Source organism: Eschrichtius robustus, chromosome 3 (assembly GCF_028021215.1).
Source record: "Eschrichtius robustus isolate mEscRob2 chromosome 3, mEscRob2.pri, whole genome shotgun sequence".
Lineage (NCBI taxonomy): Eukaryota > Metazoa > Chordata > Mammalia > Artiodactyla > Eschrichtiidae > Eschrichtius > Eschrichtius robustus.
The window spans coordinates 89,315,449-89,338,016 of record NC_090826.1 but is presented as its reverse complement, the minus strand read 5'-3'; the positions used below and the strand labels follow the sequence as shown (position 1 = coordinate 89,338,016).

At 34.7% G+C, this 22,568-nt stretch overlaps 1 protein-coding gene across 1 annotated transcript in view; it reads right to left on the bottom strand.

The window, feature by feature from the left end:
• Positions 1-22,568, bottom strand: part of SLC30A7 (solute carrier family 30 member 7) — a 76,643-nt gene that overhangs the window by 21,785 nt on the left and 32,290 nt on the right. Inside the window, exon 8 of the mRNA XM_068540410.1 lies at positions 20,903-21,038. Within this exon, the coding sequence (XP_068396511.1) occupies positions 20,903-21,038 (136 nt within the window). The remainder of the gene's footprint in view (positions 1-20,902; positions 21,039-22,568) is intronic.

Here is a 22,568-nt window from a genome sequence, read left to right as displayed (position 1 = left end):
TTTTAATAATAAAATTGTTAGAAGCATCTATTTTAAAATAACTAAATAAAAGATATAACTGATACATATAAGGAAATAATATATAGAGAGTGTACCAACAGGTTCTTACTGATTTTGTTATACTATAAAATTTGGAATGGTTGCCTACTTAGGTAGAATTTTAATAAAATGTTTACATTCAACAGCAGCAAGCATTTCACCAAAGCACATGGAAGCATCACACTAATTTTCTCCAATAATAATTTTAAAATATTGTTAAGAATTTCAGATGTAGGAGCTATATAACTAGGTTATGAAACTGGGGCGGGGAGAAAAAGATGCTTGCTAAATCACATGGTGATAAGCAATTTAGAACCAAAGCCAATTTCTATAACAATCTCAGAGGTCATAAAACTGTAAAAGAAACCTGTAGAACCTCTATTTTTGCTTTTTTAAAATTGTGTTTAGCTCAGGAGTTTGCGCCCATATTTTTCTGATTAACTATTGTAATAGGGAATCATAAAATAGATTTTAGCATGGATCTATCTAGCCATAATGAAAGGATACGGGGAAAAAGACAAACTTAGCAAATTCCTGACTGAGCTAAGACTTAGAGCTGCATCCAAACCCCAAAAGTAAGCATTTGGAAACAATTAGAGGTTCACTTCTGGTTGACTAACTCAATTCTAGCTTTAACAGTGAAATAGCATTTTCCTAGCATATATAAAAAGAATGAGTCATTAGGTACATGAGTTTACCAGTAAAACATGGTAATAGTTTTATTCCTCAAAAGCTGAAGATAAATCAAATTTACAATCATACAATCAGAAACTTAAAATTAATATGAAAGCTTAAATGCTAGCAGATTAAATAAGCAACAGTTATTACTCTTTATTGCCAGTAACTTTGTAAATGAAAAAATATTCAAATCTTACTTCAAAAGCAGCATATTTAGTGAGTCTCACCATTTCAACAGTACGTAAAATTATCTAGCAATAATTATAAGCAAACCAAACCAAAGAAAAGGGTACACATTATGAAAACTTTTGAAGAACAATCAGACTGGTGATAATCATAATCATTAACAATAAAAAATTTCAGAGAGTTGAAACTATTACTTAGATCTGAGAATAAATATCTATTAATAATAATTAAAACATAATTACTGATTCACCTTTTTTGAATTGGCTAATGGGCTTAAGTCCTCCTGCATATTACCAGTGGTTCTTATAATCTACAAGCATATAGATAGCTGTACTTTATAAAAGAACCCATAAATTTGAAGGTGTAGTATATATCATATACTCGAAAATGCTTAGTGGACAAAAAAACCAAAGAAAATTGGCCCCCAAAAGCAATGTATTCTGCATTCAGATATGGTGGTCCTATGACAAGCTGTAAATATGCAGTCATATTTACACAAATAAAATGATTCCGTAGTAAAAAACAATTACCCATTAACCCAGAATTTCATGAGCCTAATATAGAACAGATAACCCAGAACCACAGGAATTGTGGTTTGCCTTATAATTATTCTGAGTTTCTGAAACCTATGGTTTAAATCAATGCATATTTACAGAGTATCTACTTTACTCAATAATGGAGACAGTAAGATATCCTAAAATACCCTTAGAACTTAGAGCCAAAGTCATGAAAAGGTCACTCTTTTCCTTAAACTTCTGGAACTTAGTTATAACACTTAATGCATCTGGTCTTTGGACTAAAAGCATTAGTAAATAATGTCAAGTTAGTAAATAGTAATGTCTTTGTTTAGACAACACTTAATAGTTTTTAAAGTATTTAATAAATTTTTTCCAATTTGATCCTCACAACAACCTTAAGTAACTTTCAGAAAATGTTGGAATCACAGATGTAAGCAAGATCATAAGAGATCATTTAGGCCAACCCCCTCATTTTACAGAAAAGAAAACCATCTCAGAGAGATTAAGACAACTTGTTCTTTGTTGCACACACCAGTGTGGCAGAGCCGGGTGGGATAACTCCAAGACTATAGCTCCCTGCACTACATTGCAGAGTCTCATCATGATCGAGTCCTCTGGAGTCAGAGACCATATTATATTCTTTTAATTCCCAGTGCCCAGCACAGTGTATGGAATATAATAAGTGCTTGACATATGACTGCTGAATGCATAGTCTATTTTAAAATTTCAAACACTAGCGGAAGATTATTAAAATGTAAAACATCCCTTGTTTGACATGACTTTCAACCCTTCACAATAACAGCTAAATAACAAAACAAGGAAAGAGCCCCTCAATTTAGTCATTTCCCCAAAAGAATCTCCAATAAATAGAAGCAGAAGTATCTTATCCTCTATTCAAGTATAGGTGAGAAAGAACTAATCACACTTAGGCAGAAGCAATCAACATTCCCAGCTCTTGATGTGCAATTTGTTATCTTAATAAAGGCTCTTTATTCTCATGAATAAGAATATTCTCATAAGAAACTAAAATCACACCAACAATATAAGTAAAAAAAAAATTACTAAGTGATACATATGTAACCATGAAGAGCAAAGGTGCAAATAAATAAGAAAAATGAATGAGAATTCATAATACCCTGTCAAGAGGGAGGGAAATGGGGAAAAACAATGGAATAAAAGAAGTAAGAAGAGAGGACTTCCCTGGTGGCGCAGTGGTTAAGAATCCACCTGCCAATGCAGGGGACACGGGTTCGAGCCCTGGTCCGGGAAGATCCCACATGCCGCGGAGCAACTAAGCCCATGTGCCACAACTACTGAGCTTGCGCTCTAGAGCCCACAAGCCACAACTACTGAAACCATGTGCTACAACTACTGAAGCCTGTGTGCCTAGAGCCTGTGCTCTGCAACAAGAGAAGCCACCGCAATGAGAAGCCCATGCACTGCAATGAAGAGTAGCCCCCACTCGCCGCAACCAGAGAAAGCCCGCGCACAGCAACGAAGACCCAAGGCAGCCAAAAATAAATAAATATTTTTTTTTAAAAAAGGAAAAGCAGAGAAAAAGGTGAAAGGATTTAAAAAAAAGAAAAAGATGAGGACAAAGAGCACCACAAGATATACATAGTTTTGAGAGAAGACTGGAATAAATCTTCTTCTTATTATTATTAAATATGGTAACATTTGTATTGAAAAGATCATGAGACTTGGAGGTACCTCCCCATTACCTCTGCAACTCACTGAAAGCAGTGGCGAGGCTAAGATGGACAAAGGCAGGAGATGAAGCTCTTTAAGGAAATCTGCATTTTAAAAAGTACAGAAGTGAAGAAACAGGACTTTATTTAGGAAAACCAGATAAGAGGGCAAGAAATATTTATTAATCACTTCAGTGATCACAAGTTCTAACTCAGAACAAAAAGGCCTTAAGATCAGCAAGAAAAATTCAAGAGGAATGGGACCAGAGTGCTGATCAAATACCTAGGTTCAACAAGGCTATTAGGAATCTGAGCTAAACAGCGTCTATCTGGTTTTAGGTTAAGCAATTAACACACAATGCTTGCCAAGTGGCAGGTCTGTTCTAGGCTTGGTATATCTTAACCTATTTAAAAATCCACATATAACAAATTATGAGGAAGATATAACTATCATTGCCACTTTAAAGATGAAAAATTGAGGCTAAATGGCTTGTCCAAGGTCACACAGATAAAAGGTAAAAACAGGATTTGAACCCAGGCAGTTCTGCTCCACAGTAAATGCTCTTAACTTCTTTGCAAGACTCCTTCCAATTAAGTCATCAGCGTGGCTTTGCTAGTGCTCCCAAAGCACCTTTACCTAAAGGAGAATTCTGACATTAGGAGATGCTGACCTTCAAAGTGTATAGGAGGCCTGGACCACAAAAAGAAATTTAAAAGCTCTGGAAAAGATGATCAGTAATAACAATATGAAAGTTTTCTGCCATCTGAGAGCTGACTGGTATAGTCAAAAGTTGAACAGAAGCAAACCCCTGACACCTAGTTTCTGTTCTGGGCCCATCATCAATGATAACTTCCGAAGTCACACGTCTGAGAAGCAAACCTAATGCAGGAAATGAAAAGCAAAGGAAAAAGTACCCTTATTTGCTTACCCAAATTAAACTTAAAATATCACTGTGAGGGCTTCCCTGGTGGCGCAGTGGTTGAGAATCTGCCTGCTAATGCAGGGGACACGGGTTCGAGCCCTGGTCTGGGAAGATCCCACATGCCACGGAGCAACTAGACCCGTGAGCCACAACTACTGAGCCTGCATGTCTGGAGCCTGTGCTCCGCAACAAGAGAGGCTGCGATAGTGAGAGGCCCACGCACCGCGACGAAGAGTGGCCCCCACTTGCCACAACTAGAGAAAGCCCTCGCACAGAAATGAAGACCCAACACAGCCAAAAATAAATAAATAAATAAATAAAAAATTAAAAAAAATATATATCACTGTTAGAGTATTTTTATTAAATATCTCAAAGTAGGTTTCTAATTGCTACGGTGCTACATTGGATGCTGACTACATTAAAATATTTAGTTACTGAGATAGGAGTAGAAATCATGTTTTCAAAGGATAAATTAAGCAAGAGAACAGAGTAACAAGTGCAGACTATACCTAGTGGTGGAGAATTTCAAATTAATTACGCACAAATTAACAATGAACGATGAATAATCAAAGGGACTAATAGTTTTTCTTTTGGCAGGAGTAAATTAAGAGTAGAAAAAAAATATGCTTTCAACCTTTTAAATTTTACTTTTATTTTTTTAAAGGCTAAAAATGTCTATGATTCTGAAGTCAAAAGATATACATTCAAAGTCTCACTTCTAATCCCTTCCCTCTGCCTAGAGGTAACTATATTTATTATATTTGTTTTTGGTTTATTCTTTCTGTTTCTTTTCAAAATTATAAGAAAACATGCAGATTATATGTGTATCTCTTCTCCTTATGGAAAAGGTAATAGTACTACTTTTTGCCTATCTTATGCTATACTCCTATATATCATTTGCTACATATCAAGCGCTATTTTGTTTTCTTAACAATACATATTGAAAATAACGTCACATTACCATATAGAGATATTCCTTTTTCTTTTTTTATTATTATTATTACGGTAAAAAAACCATGTAACACTAAATTTATCATCTTAACCATTTTTAAACGTATAGTTCAGTAGTGTTAAGTAACATTGTTGTGCAAAAGATCTCTAGACCTTTTTCACACTGCAACACTGAAACTCTTTATCCATTAAACACTATAATTCCCGTCCCTCCTGCCCCCAGCCCTTGGCAACCACCTTTCTACTTTGTTTCCACAATTTTGACTACTTTATATATTTCATGTGAGTAGACTCATACAATATTTGCTCTTTGGGACTGGATTATTTAGCTTAGCATAATGTCTTCAAGTTTCATCCATGATGTAGTGTGTGACAGAACTTCCTTCTTTTTAAAGGCTACATAATATTCCATTGTATGCATATACATTTTCTTTATCCATTCATTTGTTGACAGATATCTGGGTTACTTCCACCTCTTGGCTACTGTGAATAATGCTGCAATGAACATGGATATATGAAAATATTTTTGCAATCCTGCTCTGAGTTCTTCTGGACATGTACCCAGAAGTGGAATTGCTAGATCATATGGTACTCTATTTTTAACTTTCCATAATGGTGGCATCATTTTACATTCCTATTAACAGTGCACAAAAGGCTCCAAATTCTCCACATCCTTGCCAGCACTTGTTACCTATTCTTTTGATAGCAGACATCCTGATGGGTGTGAGGTGATGTCTTGTCATTTTGATTTGCATTTCCCTAGTGATTAGTAACGCTGAGCATCTTTTTACGTGCCTATTGGCCAGGGGTAAATCTTCTTTGGAGAAATGTTTATTAAAATCCTTTGCTTATTTTTATATTGGTTTGTTTTGTTGCTGTTGTTGAGTTGTAGACCTTCCTTATATATTCTGAATACTAACATCTTACAAGATACATATGACTTGCAATTATTTGCTCCAATTCCATAGGTTGCCTTTTCACTCTGCTGATTGCTCCTTTTGATGAGCAGAAGTTCTTAAGCTTGGTAAAGTCCAATTTGTCTATTTTTTATTTTTTTTGCCTGTCTTCTTTGGTTAGTATCCAAGAAATCATTCCCAAAACCAATATTCTGAAACTTTTCTCCTAGGAGAAAAGTTTTTGTCTAGGAGTTTAATAGTTTTAGATCATATGTTTAAGGTCTTTAATCCATTTTGAGTTAATTTTTTTATGTGGTGTAAAGTAAGGGCCCAACTTCATTATTTTGCATGTGGATATCCATTTTCTCAAAACGATTTGTTGAGGAGACTGCTTTATCCCCATTGTGTAGTCCAGGCATCCCTGTCAAAAATCATTTGGCTATATATATGCAAATGTTTACTTCTGGGCTCTTTATTCCGTTTACTGGTCTATATATCTGTCTTTATGCCAGGACCACACCATATAAATCACTGTTTCTTTGTTGTTATGTTTTGAAATCAGAGAGTGTAAGGCCTCCAACTTTGTCCTTCTTTCTTAAGATTGTTTTGGCTATCATAGTCTCTTCACATTCCATACAAGTTTTAGGATTTTTAAAAAATTTATTTCTGAAAAAAAAATGTCATTAGGATTTTGATAGGGATTGCACTGAATCTGTAGATGACTTTGGGCAGCATACACATTTTAACGATATTGAAGTCTTCTGATCCATGCATGAGATGTCTTTCCATTTATTTATATCTTTGATTTCTTTTAGCAATGATTTATAGTTTTCAATGTACACATGTTTCACCTCCGTGGTGAAATCTATTCTTAAGTATTTTATCCTTTTTGGTGCTATGGTAAATGGGATTGTTTTTAAAATTTCCTTTTCTGATTGGTCATTGTTATTATATAAGAATGCAACTGGGTTTTGAGTGCTGATTTTGTATTCTGCAACTTTGCTGAATTCTTTTATTAGTTCTAACAGTTTTTGTGTGTATGTGTAATATTTAGGATTTTCTACATATAAGATCATGCCATGTGTGAACAGGGATAACTGTAATATTTCTTTTCCAATTTGTATGCCTTTTCTTTTTCTTGCCTGATTGCTCTAGCTAGAACTTTCAGTACTATGGCGAATAGTAGTGGGAAAATTGGGCATCCTTGCCTCATTCTTGATCTTAGAGGAAAAGTTTTCATTCCTCCCCAGGTGTGGGTTTTTCACATATGGCTTTTATTATGTTGAAGTAGTTTCCTTCTAGTCTTGGTTTGTTAAGTGTTTTTAATCATGAAAGGGTGTTGAATTTTGTCACTTTTCTGCATTGTTTGAGATGACCACATCTTTTCTTCCTTCATTTTGTTCATATGGTGTATAATACTGATTGATTTTCATTATGTTGAACCATCCTTACGTTCTAAGTATAAATCTCCCCTAGTCATGGTGTATGATGCTTTTAATGTGCTACTGAACTTGGTTTGCTACTGTTTTGCTTAGGATTCTTAAATCAACACTCATCAGGGATACTGGTCTATAGTTTTCCTGTTGTGTATTTGTCTGGTTTTTGATATCCAGTTAATGCTGGCCTCATGAGTTTGGGATTCTCCTCTCCACTTTAATTCTTTGGAAAAGTCTGAAAAGAACTGGTACTAATACTTCTTTAAATTTTTGGTAAGATTCACCAGTGAAACCATCTGATCCTGGGCTTTTCTTTGTTGAGAGGTTTTCGATTACTGCTTCAATCTCCTCACTAGTAATAGGTTTGTTCAGATCTTTAAAATTTCTTCATGATTCAGCCGTGGTAGGTTGTATGTTTCTAGAAATTTATCAATTTCTTCTAGGTTATCCAATTTGTTGGCATACAACTGTTCATAGTAGTCCCCTATAATTCTTTTTATTTCTGTGGTATCAGTTGTAATATCTATTTCATTTCCTATTTTAGATATTTGAGTCTTCTCTTTCTTTTTCTTAGTTGGTCTAGCAAAGTTTTATCAATTTTGTTATCTTTTCAAAAAACCAACTCTAGGTTTTGTTGACTTTTTTCTATTGTTTTTCTATTCTCATTTCATTTATCTCTGCTCTAACCTTTAGTATTTCCTTCCTTCTGCTGACTTCGAGTTTAGTTTGTTCTTCTTTTTCTAGCTCCTTGAGTTGTAAGGTTAGGTTGTTGACCTGAGATCTTTCTTTCGTTTTTTTAAAAATGTGGGGCTTCCCTGGCGGCGCAGTGGTTGAGAATCTGCCTGCTAATGCAGGGGACACAGGTTCGCGCCCTGGTCTGGGAAGATCCCACGTGCCGTGGAGCAACTAAGCCTGTGTGCCACAACTACTGAGCCTGCACGTCTGGAGCCTTTGCTCCGCAACAAGAGAGGCCACGATAGTGAGAGGCCCACGCACCGCGATGAAGAGTGGCCCCCGCTCGCCGCAACTAGAGAAAGCCCTCGCACAGAAACAAAGACCCAACACAGCCAAAAATAAATAAATAAATAAATAAATTTTAAAAAAATGTATGTGTTTATAGCTGTGAACTTCCCTCTTTGTACTGCTTTTGCTGAATCCCATATGTTTTGGTATGTTGTGTTTTTGTTTGTTTTCATTTGTCTCCATATATTTTCTAAATTCTCTTGTGATTTCTTCCTTGATCCATTGGTTGTTAAAGAGCCTGTTGTTTAATTTCCACATATTTTTGGATTTTCAAGTTTTCCTTCTGCTATTGATTTCTAGTTTCATTCCACTGTGGTCAGAGAAAATATTTTATATAATTTCAATGTTCTAAACTTTGTTAGGACCTCTTTTGTGACATGACATATCATCTTTCTGGGAGAATGTTCCATGTGCACTTGTGTATTCTGCTGTAGTTGGGTCAGGCTCAACAACAACCTGTTAGGCCCAACTGGTCTACAGTGTTCAAGTCTTCTCTTTCCCTATTGAGTCTCTAATGAATGACTGCTTGATTTCCTAGTTCCTCTAAGGTACTGAAGTCTCCTACTATTACTATGTTGCTGTCTATTTCTCCCTTTTTGTCAATGTTTGCTTTATATATTTGAGTGCTCTCATGTTAGCAGCATATGTATTTACAATTGTTATATCTTCCTGGTGAATTGACCCTTTTATCCTTACAATGTTTCTTCTTTGTCTCTTGTGACAGTTTTTGTTGTCCATTTTGGCTAAGTATGGCTACCACTGCTCTCTTCAGGTTCCTGTTTGTATGAAGCATCTTTTGCTACCCTTTCACTTTTAGTCTATGTGAGTCCTTATATCTAAAGTGAATCTCTTGTAGGCAGAATAAAGATTAATCTTTTTTTTTTTTTAAAGCAGATATTCATATTTAATTATTTATTTATTTATTTATTTATTTTTGGCTGCGTTGGGTCTTCGTTTCTGTGCGAGGGCTTTCTCCAGTTGCGGCGAGCCGGGGCCACTCTTCATCGCGGTGCGCGGGCCTCTCACTATCGCGGCCTCTCTTGTTGCGGAGCACAGGCTCCAGACGCGCAGGCTCAGTAGTTGTGGCTCACGGGCCTAGTTGCTCCGCGGCATGTGGGATCTTCCCAGACCAGGGCTGGAACCCGTGTCCCCTGCATCGGCAGGCAGACTCTCAACCACTGCGCCACCAGGGAAGCCCGAATCTTTTTTTTTTTAAATCCATTCGGCCAATGTTTTTGAAATGGTATGTTTAATCCCTTTACATATAATTACTGGCATGGAAGGACTTACTACTACCATTTTGTTCAGTTTTCTGTCTATCTTGTAGCTTTTTCATCTTTCACCTTTTTTCCCTCTTTTACTTCTTCCTTTGTGTTTCATTGATTTTCTTGTAGTGACATGTTCTGGTTCCCTTCTCATTTTCCCTTTGTGTATATTCTATTAATATTTCCCTTGTGGTTATCACTGCATGTGACAAGTTGCTCTTCTTTTGCTGCTTTCAAGATTCTCACACTATATGTAACTTTTGACAGCTTGATTATGATGTGTCTCAGTGTAGGTTTCTTTATATTTAACCAAGTTGAAGTTCTTTACATTTCCTGAATTTGTAATATGTTTTTCTTCTCAGATCTGGGAAAGTTTCAGCCACTGTTTCTTTAGCTAGGTATTCTGCACCTTTCTCTCTTTCTTTACTTTCTGAGACTCCCATAATGCATTTGTTGTTCTGCTTGTCCATAAATCCCTCAGGCTCTCCTCATTTTTTTTCTTCTTTTTTTTTGCTCCTCTGCCTCAATAATTTTTGTTAAGTCCTGCCTTCAATCTCACTGAGTCTTTCTTCTGCCTGGTCAAATCTGCTGTTGAGTGCCTCCAGTGAAATTTTCAATTCAGTTATTGTTGTTCTTTTGCTTGGCTCTTCTCCACAGTTTCTATCTCTTTGATGATATTCCCATTTTGTTCATGCACCATTTTCCTGATTTTGTTTAGTGTCTACCGGTGCTTTCTTTTAATTAATTGGGCATCTTTATGATGGTAATTTTGAATTCTTTACCTGGCAATTCATATGTCACCTTTTTTCAGGTTTGGTTTCTGGATATCTAATTGTTTCCATGGTTGGCTGTTTCTTTGTATGTCTTATTTTTCATTGTTGGGATTTCAGCACCTGAAGAATCAGTCAACTCTCCAGATTTTGTGGTCTGGTTTCATGCAGGGAGGACTTACTCTATATAGCCTGGCTGGAGATTCAGGAGACCTCTCAAGTCTTTTCTGGTACATGCCCTCTCTGAGCTTGTGCATGTAATCTCCTATTTGAAAAAGGATGCTGGCTCCTATTCAAGAGCTCCTCCTGGTGTCTATCTGCAACACTGCTGCCTCCTGGAGCTGTAGTAAATCACAGTCCTGGGGTTCCGCCTAGTGTCTGTCTGTGGTACTGCAGACTGTAATGCACAACTGACGTCTGTTCCCAGGGATGCCCAACCAGGCACCCATTTTTGTCAGTACTTGGATACAAGCAAGACAAATCTCTCAGGCAGCACCCCCCTAAAAGTCAGTTAATGTTAAACTCCTTTCCCCCCGCAGGAAGATGGGAATTGGGGGTTTCCTCCTGAACAGTCCACCATGTGCAGGCTTGGGTGGTGGGAGTGGTTATGAGGAGAGAAAGTGGGGAGTGTCATGAATTTCCTGTCAAGCTTCCATGTGGTTGGCTTTCCATTAGCCTGGTGTGCAGGAACCTTTTAACTAGTTTCTGGATTTCTCACAGAGGCATTTTGTCACTTTGTTGTGTTAAATCTGTCTCCATGGAGGAAAGAGAGTCTAGGGTTTCCTATTCTGCCATCTTGCTGATTTCACTTCCTGTCTCCCTTTATTCTTTTTTTTTTAGGGATACATAGAAGTCCCTTACTGATGTACATATGTGTTCTTTCCAATCTTTGGCACAAACACATAAAGCCACAAAGAATGGCCTTAAAATATATCTTTATGTATTTTTGCCCATTTATATTTAGGATATATTCCTAGAAGTGGAACTGCTTAATCAAAGGTAAACATACATTTAATTATGCTAGATGTTTGTCAAAGTTCTCTCCACAAAGATAGTACCACTCTCATTTCTATCCACAATGTATGAGAGTACTTATTTTACCTACAGCCTTGCCAAAAGGTTATGCAAATTTTTGGATATTTATCCACCTGATTGGTGAGAAGTGGTGTTACAATATAGTTTTAATTTGCATTTCTTTTTTTATGAGTGAGGCTTAACTACTTTTACATGTTTAAAAGTCATCTGTATTTCTTTTCCTTTGAACTAAATGACCTTATACTTTTGCCCATTTTTCTATCAGGCTTTTAATTTTTTAAATTTAATTTTTATTTTTAAGAGCACTCTCTATATTAGGGAGGTTAGCCCTTTATGATCTAAGTGGCAAATATTTATCCCAATTGATTATGCTTTTTGACTTCCCTTATGGTGCTCTTTTTTCTATGCCGAAGTTCTTTTTTTTTTAAATGTAACTTAATTCATCAATCTTTTCTCTCACTGATTCTAGGTTTTGAGCCATAGCTGTTTCCCTAATATTCCCATGTTGTAAAAATAATTCAGACATGCTTTTTTTCTAGTATTAGCATGGGTTCGAGTTTTACTTTTAGAGCTCCAATCCATTTAGAATTTATCCAGGTATATAGTATGAGGTACAGTTCCAAATTTATCTTTCTCCATATGGTTGGTTATCCAGTTAGTAGAAAGCTCATCTTTTCCCCACTGACTCAAAATGCTGCCTTTATCCCTATAAAATTTCTATTTGCATATAAATCTATTTCTGGAATTTCTAATCTGCTCCATTAGTCTGTTTGCTTTTTTAGGCATCTCACTATTTTAATTGTAAAGGCTTGGGACTTCCCTGGTGGTCCAGCAGTTAAGCCTCCATGCTCCCAATGCAGGGGGCCTGGGTTCGATCCCTGGTCAGGGAACTAGATCCCGCATGTTGCAACTAAAGATCCTGCATGCCAAAAGGAAGATCCCGCACGTGGCAACAAAGATCCACATGCCACAACTAAGACCCAGTGCAGCCAAATAAATAAATATTAAAAAAAAAAAAACAAAAAACTGTGAAGGCTTTACACTTTACATCTTCTTTTCCAAGGTTTTCTTGGCTATTCCTCCTGCTTCTTCGTTTTTCCTTATAAACTTTAAATTTAACTTTTATTACCTCCTCTCTAGAAAAAAAAACCTGTTGGTATTTTTATTAGAATAGTTTAAAATTTATAAATAAGAGTTAACATGTTTATAATGTTGATTCTTTAAAAACACCATAATTGACAAAAAAAGGCTCTGTTCAAGTCTACTTTTGTTTTTCAGAAGTGTTTAAATTTTTTCTCCTACAAGTTTTACACATTTTATCTCTAGATTGTCTTTGTTATTGCTACTGAAAAGGTGTCTTCTCTTTAATTATAACATTCAACTGGATTTTGCTTATATATAAAGGGTACTAATTTTATATGTTCGTTTTGCATATGTAACTTTACTAAATTACCTGTTTGTCATAGTTTTTCCATTGATTCTTAGAGGGTTTAAAGAAATATAGTCATATATTTTACATAAAAGAATAATCTCTTCTTTCCAATTTTTAAGTCTCAAATACTTTCTCTTATCTAATGTTATTGGCTTATGATCACTAATACATTACCACACTTGCTCTGTTACTTCTAATATTTCTAAGACTGTCTGCCAGCCTTTCTTAATTGGGATCCCTCTTCTGAACCATTGAACACAAAATGATTTCAGTGACTATTTCTCAATGCCCACAAGAATAGTACATAACCAGTACTTTTCTAGATGCAGAGGTGAAGTTAATAATTGCATACAAATGGATACTTTACAGCATTAGGGTATTCTCTCCCAGAATGCTGGTTGAGAACAGCTGTTACACTATTCAGTATTTATAAATGCTCTTACTAACTATGATGGTTTTACGTATGATTAAAAAATACAATTACCATACAATAATATTCCCATACGTTTGATTTTACAATATGGGTACAAACACCAAGTTAAAATCTTGGGAAACTGTTTATCTTTATCTTAGTCTCCAAAAGTATAGTGCACAAATTATAACCACTTGAAAGACAAACCGCAAAGGAAATTGTTAGGCAACACCCAAAACCATTCTCGAAAAAAAAAATCCGTAATTTCTCATATATATATAACTATTTGAAGATATGGTAGCATCTTACTTGTTTAAAAAAATGTTTTTTTGACTTAATATAGGCTATAAATAATTATCTATTTAACCACAAAATCAACAAGGTTTATCAAAATCAGTATCTGATCCAAATCCTGTATTCCTGAACAATGATACCCATCTAGATAATCATTTAGAATTTCAACTTTATAAATTTTGTTTCATTACTGTATATTCTTTCCATTTCATACTGCAGCTAATGACCACTACGTGTTATTTCTAAGGCCTGTACCTTGGTTTGCTTCTAAAAGTTGGGCTATTTTTTTCTTCTATATGATAATAAATAAATATATTATTTGAAATACTTTTGCCCCTAACAAAAAGACAATTTCTTTTTTTAAGAAAACTTTTCTTTGTATTTACAAATGATTAGTGAAAGTCACAGAGCACCACAAGATAGTAACTTGTGAGTTGCAGAAAACTGATTAAAAAAAAAAAAAAAGGCTTCAGAAATACCACACCAGTAACGAAGCTTTTTTCTGCATCCTGTTTATATATTTTTTCCCATCATGCACAGGTACCCTTTTTATTTAAGTGAATCAAAAATCAAGCTACAGATTTATGTAGCTTTTAAATCACAGTGCAATTCAAAGCTACAACTAATTGTTCAGATTTCTGTTCTCTAAGTTATGAATCTACTTTCCATTCCAATTCAACTTACTAAGGGGGGAAAAAAAAGTGAAATCACACTGAAATCTCCTATATTTTCAGATGATAAAAGATTATACTCTTGCTATTATACTCAATCTCCTGCTTTTCATTGGGAAAAAAAAATCCATCACAGTACAACCGAGTTTCACACAGAAGTTTAAATTACTCTTTGCGTGTTAGGAAATGTTTAGAGAAAAAAATGTCTTTTTCTAGGAAATCACTTTCACTTGAAAGTGATACTGCAACACTGGGCAGCCTAGAAGGGACAGACGTCTATTTCCATGGCACGTTCTCAACTGAGGAACATTTAGATCTAGAGAATATATAAAGAGTACCATTATTTCTCTTGTTTTTAGTGAATTGAGAATATATGAAAAAATTAACGGTAAGGAAAATTACTTCTCTATACTCCATTTTGTTGAGTGCTTAAAAGTTTTAATCTACTTCCTAAAATTAGCTTTGACTAATTAGGCAAACTCTTAATCAATTTGAGAAGTGTCTCAAAGTTATATGCTTGCAAATACTTCATTATCATGTAAATATTTAAGTAAAATAAGTTTGCTTTCTTAACAGAAAAACAGACTGAATTGGAATGTCTTAATTTTGTACTTTGGAGCTACCTTGGTTTTTACTGCCTGCCATTTAAAAAAAAAAATATATATATATATATACATATATATATATGCTTTTAAAAGGCAAAGTCACAATTATTGATTTACTTTAGAAAAATTAGGAAAGAAGCATAATTTTAAAATTACATCACCCAGAGAGATCCAATTAACATTCAGGGATATATATATATATATTTTTTTTCCCCCCCATCCTACATGTAAAGAGAAATATATACTTCAGATATGGACTGTTTACAATAATGACTCATACTTATGCATTGCCCTGTATCTTGTCATTTATTGTCATTGAATTAAGACCTTGCTACCTAATAAACCATCCCAAAACTTTACTGACTTAAAACAATAACTGTACTATTATCTTTCATCTAGAACCTGCGAATGCTCTACTACTGACCAAACTTAATAAATCAGCACATGTAGTAGAAACTCAATAATGGAAAAAAAGAGAAGGCCTAAAAATGACTAAAAAAATACTGTTAAAGTGATAACGTGACCCCTGCGTGTTGTGATCCTGACTGATCTTTCTTGACTTCTTTATATTTTCATCATTTCCCAAGTTTTCTATAATGACTGCATATTTATTATCAGAAAAAGCTAAAAAAATTTTCTTACTCAGAATATAATCTTGTATACATGATACAGATATAAATACTATATATTACATTTACATATATATATATATATATATATAAATAAATAAAAAGAGACTCAGAATAAAAGAAAAAGCCAAACCCATAAAAATATTAACATAGCTCTCTTGGCTGGTGGAACTATGGGTAATTTTTTTCCTTATTCTTTTTCATATTTTACCAAGTTTCTTTATCAACATAACTATTTCCATAATTTTTAAAAACTACTTTTAAATATGTAATTTTCATTAAATCTTCAGCCTCTCCTCTAAATAGCCACAGAATGTTCATGCTCTACCTGAAAACTGGCTATCACCTGAGGACACTTTTCCTTACAGCACTTTCTCTCCCACGCTCCCTGTACTACTGGGACTTATCGGGAGGTAAATGTCCTCCTCACTTATCACTACTACTGTTCCTCCTACTTCTCCCCAACACAGCTCCTTTAAGGCCCATGCCTTCAGATTATGCCACCTTCTACCCATCCTAATTACTAGTGATACAATTCTTGATAGCTCCCCTTCAGTCACTGAATAGTTTAGCAACAGGCTTATTCTCTTTCCATCTCTACGTTTTTCATTACTCTTAATTGAAATATCCACGTGAACAATCCATCCAACATTTGGCCTCTATATGATGATCTTTTCCTGGATCCACCCCTATGATCAGACCTTAGACCTTAAGATCTCAATTTCAAGCCTCTCAATAAACCTTCCTACTTCTGGATTTCTTCCCCCAATCCATCTTTAACACTTTTCCCAGAATTCCAATCCAATCCACTCCCATCATTTTCATTTTCAGAATCTATTATTACCTTTAAATCTTAGTTTCCCATGTCTATAATCCCTGCCTTGCTCCTTTCTCACTCTGCCAGTACTCCCCCAACAAAACCTCAAACCTTTTAAATCCAGCTCTCTGCCTATTCCATACCTTTTACCAAGTAGCTGAACAAGACTAGAAAAAAAGAAAAAGAAAAAAAAAACACAACTGTGCTGGTTGCTTTCACTTTAAATTCATGACCACAAACCTCAAAGTGAGCCCTCAGTGTCACCAGCAGTCACTGCTCCTGTTTACAGCAAAGGGCCTTGAAAAGGAGTTGACTACAGTTACTTCCATTTCCTCCCCTCCCATTCTCTCTTGAAGCTACTCTGATCAGGCTTTAATTCTCATCACTCCTCTGGGCATGTTATCTAAGTTACCAATTATCAGCCCAAAAGCATTTAATAGGCTTAATTATTCCTTCTTGTTTAAAACACTTGCTTTACACGGCTCCTAAAACAAGGCACGCCCATGTCTCTCCTCGCTCCTCACTGGCCACTCCACTTTCCTCTCCTCTGCTGGAGTTGCCTCTGTTCCCCACCTCCCCTAGGGTTCAGTCCTCAGGCCACTTCTCTCTATCAGTGCTCATTCTCTGGGCAAACTCATCCAATCTCATGGCTTTAAATACCATGCATAAGCTGATGACACCCAAATTTCTATCTTTCACCTCAACCCCTTCCCCAAACTCTAGATACACATACCTGCCACTCTCTGCCCTACTCACTGCACTCCCCTCTCGCCATTCCTCACACGTCAGGCATGCTCCCACCTCAGTGTGTTTACTTGAAGTTCCCTCTATCAGGAATGCTCTTCCTTTGACCAGTCCCAAGCCCCTCTCCTTCAATATTAAGGTCTCTGCTCAAATGTCACCTCATGCAGAGGACTTTCCAAGTCCTTCTAAAATACAGCCCCTTCCCCTACTTCATAGTATTTATCACCATATGACGTTACATTATCTATTTGCATGTGCATCTGCTTTATTGACTATACCCCCTATTAGAATATAAGCTCCATGACGGTAGGGTATTTGCTATATTGTTTACTGACTAGCACAGAGTGGGCACTAAAACATTTGTTAAATGTTTTAAAGATTCGTTAAAGTTTTCTGCTTTATCTCCAAGTGGTGGGATTGAAAGGACATTTCAATAGACAAGTTGCACATTTCAAAAACGTTTGAGTTTTTTACAATCAACATGTGTTACTTTTGATATGAGAACAAAGGAAAAGAACAAGTAAAAATGTTAAAGCTTAACAAAAATGAAAAAGAATCAAATTATATGAATTTGAGAATATATATTTATGTAAACTACTGAGAAAAAGTTTTAAAAACAGGTCAGTAGGACCTAGACAAGGATGACACCTAAGTTTTATAGGTTTATCTTGAAAGTCAACTGTAGTTGGTTGTGGCTGCCTGAAGCATTATTCCCTTTAGCTAAACTGGGTTCAGCAGAAAAGAGGGTTGCTTTCCAGGAAAATGGAAGGGGTAGGAATTGTGGTATTCATGGCAGATAAATGCTACTCCATGACTTTAAATCTATATGTGAACTATTTCCAATCCTTTATATTCAGCTGAGTGCTGCCAAGAATTCTGTACTTGTACTTGCACCACCTACTCGAGATCACCATATAAATGTCTAATGAGAGACCTCAAACCTAGCAACAACGAAAACAGAACTTCTGATCAGCAATGCCCTTTGAATCAGATAAAACAACTCTTCCCCTAGTCTTCCCTCTTTCAGTAGAGGAACCTTCATTCACTCAGTTGCTCATGTAAAAACTCTAGGAATTATCCTTAATTTCCCCCCTTTCACTCAACCCTTCACCTAAACATTCATATCTAGGAGCAAATCTTATTAATTCTAGGCCCAAAGCATTTTCTAACTTTAGCTATGTCTTTCTACCTCCTAGATTATTAGTACCTTAGACCAAGGAACCCTGGCCTCTTATCTGGTCCACTCTAATAGCTTTCTAGTTGGTCTGCCTGTGTGCCCTCTTACCCCCTTTTAATCTTATTACCTACAAAGCAGCCAAAATTATTTTTAACGATACAAATCAAATAATGTCACCCCCTATGGTTTCCTCCTCCACCTAAAATAAAATCCAAACTCCTAACCCTGGTTAATTTTCCCAGGCCTATCCCTCCAGCTTTATTTCAAAGCACTCTCCCCTTACTCCCTATACTTCTGCCATAATGACCTACTTTCAGTGCTAACGTTCTTTTCACTACAGGGCTTTTATACTAGCTGTTCCTTAGACTAGAATGTTCTCTTCGACACTCTGATCTCAATTTAAATCCTCCCTCTTCAAAAGTCTTCCCTTATGACTCAATCTAAAATGGTACCTCAGTTACTAACATCCCATCTTAACTCTCTGCACAATTAACTGCTAGATACTTGAGTGGTTTATTGATTAATTTGTTTGTATCTCTCTCTTTTACTATAATGTAAGATCAAAACAGTAAGTTATCTTGTCCGTTCACCACCCTGGTGAGAGGGTCTACTTAATAAATATTTGCTGAAAATAATTTGTGTAGCTTTTTAATGTGTTATATTTCAGCAAAAAAAAAAAAAAGTTCTCTTGTCCTCTGTGTGTGTTTATTTATTTATTCATATTTGTGGAACAACTGAATGGGACTAGAACTAAGTAAGAATTCCCGATTTAGGATTAGAGAAAATAATTCTCTGAGACTGAAAAAACACAAATTTATTTTGATTCAAATCGAAAATGCACCAACTTTTGCCTGGCAGAGTTAGGTGCTGACTTTACAACAATGAAAAAACAGTTTGCCCTCATGGAGCTTAAGGAAGACAATAAGACAGGCTATTTCAATATAGTTAGTAAATGCCACAAGAGGAGCAGCAGGTGGTGTCATAGGTATACTTAACCCCTCCTGGGAGGTAGACGATCAGGAAACGCTTCCTCAAGGAAGTGCCATTTAAACTGAAATCTAATCTCAAGGATGAGAATTGTGATCTATGCACTTGTGGGGATGAAGGGGAAAGGAGAAGGGCACTCAGTGTAAGAGTATTTTATTTTGGAGAGAGGAAACACGAGCAAAGCTCAGAATCCAGAAAGCTCATAACATGTTTTCAGGGAACTGAGAGTTATTTACTGTGGCTGGAGAGCAGAATAGAAATTGAGACAGGGTGAGAGAAAGACTGAAGAGATAAATGGGTACCAATGTGAAGGCCTACTAAGGAGTTCAGACTTCAGCCTGAGGGCAAGAAAGCCATGGCAGGATTTAAAGCAAGATTATTTTTCCATGTACCATAATCTTCATTAAAGAAAGATCACTTTGGCCACAATGTGGAAAAGAAATTAGAGGGAGTCAGAAAGGTCAGTCTCTTCCAAGCAACAAATGATAGAATTAGGATAATAAGAGTGGAGACAAAGGAAAATAAAGATTAAGATCCTACTCTAAGAAGTATTAGAAGCAACCACAAATTATAACACAAAATAAAATGAACATGCAAATAAAGAGGTACAGATGTAAGTTACCAAATCTATCAGGAATTAAGTTTCATAGAATATGTGAATCCAAGCTGAACTTTCAAGGAAGTATATAAGATTTCCAAAGATGAAGAAAAGAGATTCCAAGTTTTATAAAAGATTTTTACATAGCAGAGATGCTTCCTAGTACAAATAGTTTAAAGAATATTTTAAAATAATCTGCATGTTTAAAATGTATACTGTATCCTATTTTTTAAGCAAAAACTTAAAAACCTACGTTTATGACTGATTTATAAGATTATAATTTCATTGTAATTTTTAAAGTCTATTCTATTCAACTACAAGCTATAAATATCATCACAGTCTGCCCTCTAATAGGTCTTTGTTATCGTTACAAAGATAGCTTTACTAACAGTAAAATCATATGGATAAATTAGACAAAAACAGTTCAATCAAGACATATCTATATAAATAATTCAAGATTGTGAAATAAAGGCACATAATATTCCATTATTCTGATAAAAATTAAAATAATAATAAATTGACACGAATTTAAAAGATAGTAACCATACACTAATTCAGAAAATACTTATTGAGAATTTATACACACTCACACACACTTTTACATACACATTGGTACTATGACAGGCAACAGAGAGCCAAAGAGCTAACAGACAGATCCTTCCTCAAGAATTTATAATCTAGATAGGGAGAAGGACATAAATGTACTTCAGTAAGCAATTTTGTAAGACTTCTGCAATGATAATATAACTTTATAAATTAAAAATAGTTCTAGAAGAGATTTTAATATTCTTTTGCATTTGATAGTGCAAAATACAGATGTCAAAGGAATAATATTCTAACATTAATTCATTTTATATTTCCAATGTTCTACTCTACAGATATAGTGTTGGATTTAAGAAAATTACTACTGATTTGATTTACAGAAGATCAATTACTAAATACCAAAAAGAAATATCAAACCTTAGGTAAACACAGAAAAAAACAGTAAGATGAAAAGAGAAATAATCTATGTAGGAATTTGTTAAAGACCAAAAAACCCCCAACATAATAATAATTTAGATCTGTAATTTAAGTAGTATATATATCACCTCTCATTTTAATACCTGAAAGTAACGTACCAACACTTACCTTAAAACTATGAGCATGGCTATCAGGATTGAACAAATAGGATCTGCTATCATTAGACCAAAATTCTGCATCATGATGGCAGAGACAATTACACCGATACTCCCAAGTGTATCTGCTAGAATGTGTAAAAATACACCTAGAAATAAAGCATAATGAAAATCAAAATAACATTTTCTGATCAACTGAAAATGCAAATATTTCTTAAAACTATATTCTTGTTATTATATATATAAAACTAAATACCAATTTGAAAATCAGTAAGAATGCAGATTCACTGTTTAGTAAAGAAGTAATACTGATAGTATCTTTGGGAATTGAAATAATCTTTCCTTTTAAAAAACAGCAGGGGTTAAGATATTTGACTCATAAGTTACGCTTGCTCTTAATGATCCTTAGTATTTTGCTATAATATAAATGAAGAAGTAGAGAAATAACTGATTTAAAAAATTTTTTGTGCACATTCATCTCTGGTTAAGAGTCCAGAAGTTAATTAATAATTTGTTAGAAGAAAACTGCATTAGGCTGAAAGAATCAGTCAAGAAAACATTGTTTATAACTACAAATACATGTACACACAGAGCCCTCTTCTGGTAATTAAAATTATTACCATTTGAGACTAGAATTTCCTATGGACCATACTGCTAATCCTAGTAAAGTAATTATCCTGAAGGTATTGTTACCTAAAGTTACACACTAAACTCAAACCTGATATGAAAGAAAGTAGAGATTTGAATATTTTAAAGTGGATGTAAATATATTTTGAACTTTTAATAATTAAATATTACATTAGTAGGATACTGATACTCTAACTGCCCAAGAACCTAGATATATTAACATTTAATAATTGATACTTGAGTGGAAAACCATTAAAAAAATGTCAAAAATTAAGTTTAGTATACATTATTTAAAAAAATTTTAAGTAAGACAAATTATTCAACATTTAGATCTGTAAGAGGTAAAATTTACTGTATAGAAAAACACTGTATCTTAAACCTCAACCACATGTTGCTAGAAGTAGAACATTCTTCAACAGCATCAACTACTCTATCTGAAAAGAAATATCTAATGTGTGAAACCATGTGTCTACTTTAGAAATACTTATTTTTCTTTATTATTATTCAATAAGCAATTAAAGGTAACCCAATTATGTTTTGGGTATAAAACAGATTTATTTAAACTTGAAAACACTTTCTAATAATTTAAAAATGGACTATTAAGTTGTTAATCGTATCTTAATACACTTGAATTGAATCTTAACACACTCTACGAAAATATGCTTCAATCAATCTGCTAATGTGGAATTTTATATCATGTATTAATACCAAATGTAATTGATTCCTCAGTACCTAATATGCTTTTTCATTTGTACAGAGTATTGACCTTTACAACAACTCTTCAAAAAGTTAACAGCTCTTTTTTCTGTAATAAAAAATATGTTAGAAGCACACTTATTAAAAAAATATTCTATTTCTCTATGGTGTTTCAAATAACAAAGAATTAAATAGGTTAATAAACGTTGGGACCACTTTAAGTTTTAAAATTAAAACTGGAGGAAGATACACATGGAAGTGGATTGAGGGTCCCTAACCTTCAAAACTCTTAAGTGATATGTGATCTTAAATTTTTATACATTCTTTAATCAACGTTTTGGTAGGACCAGAATTGA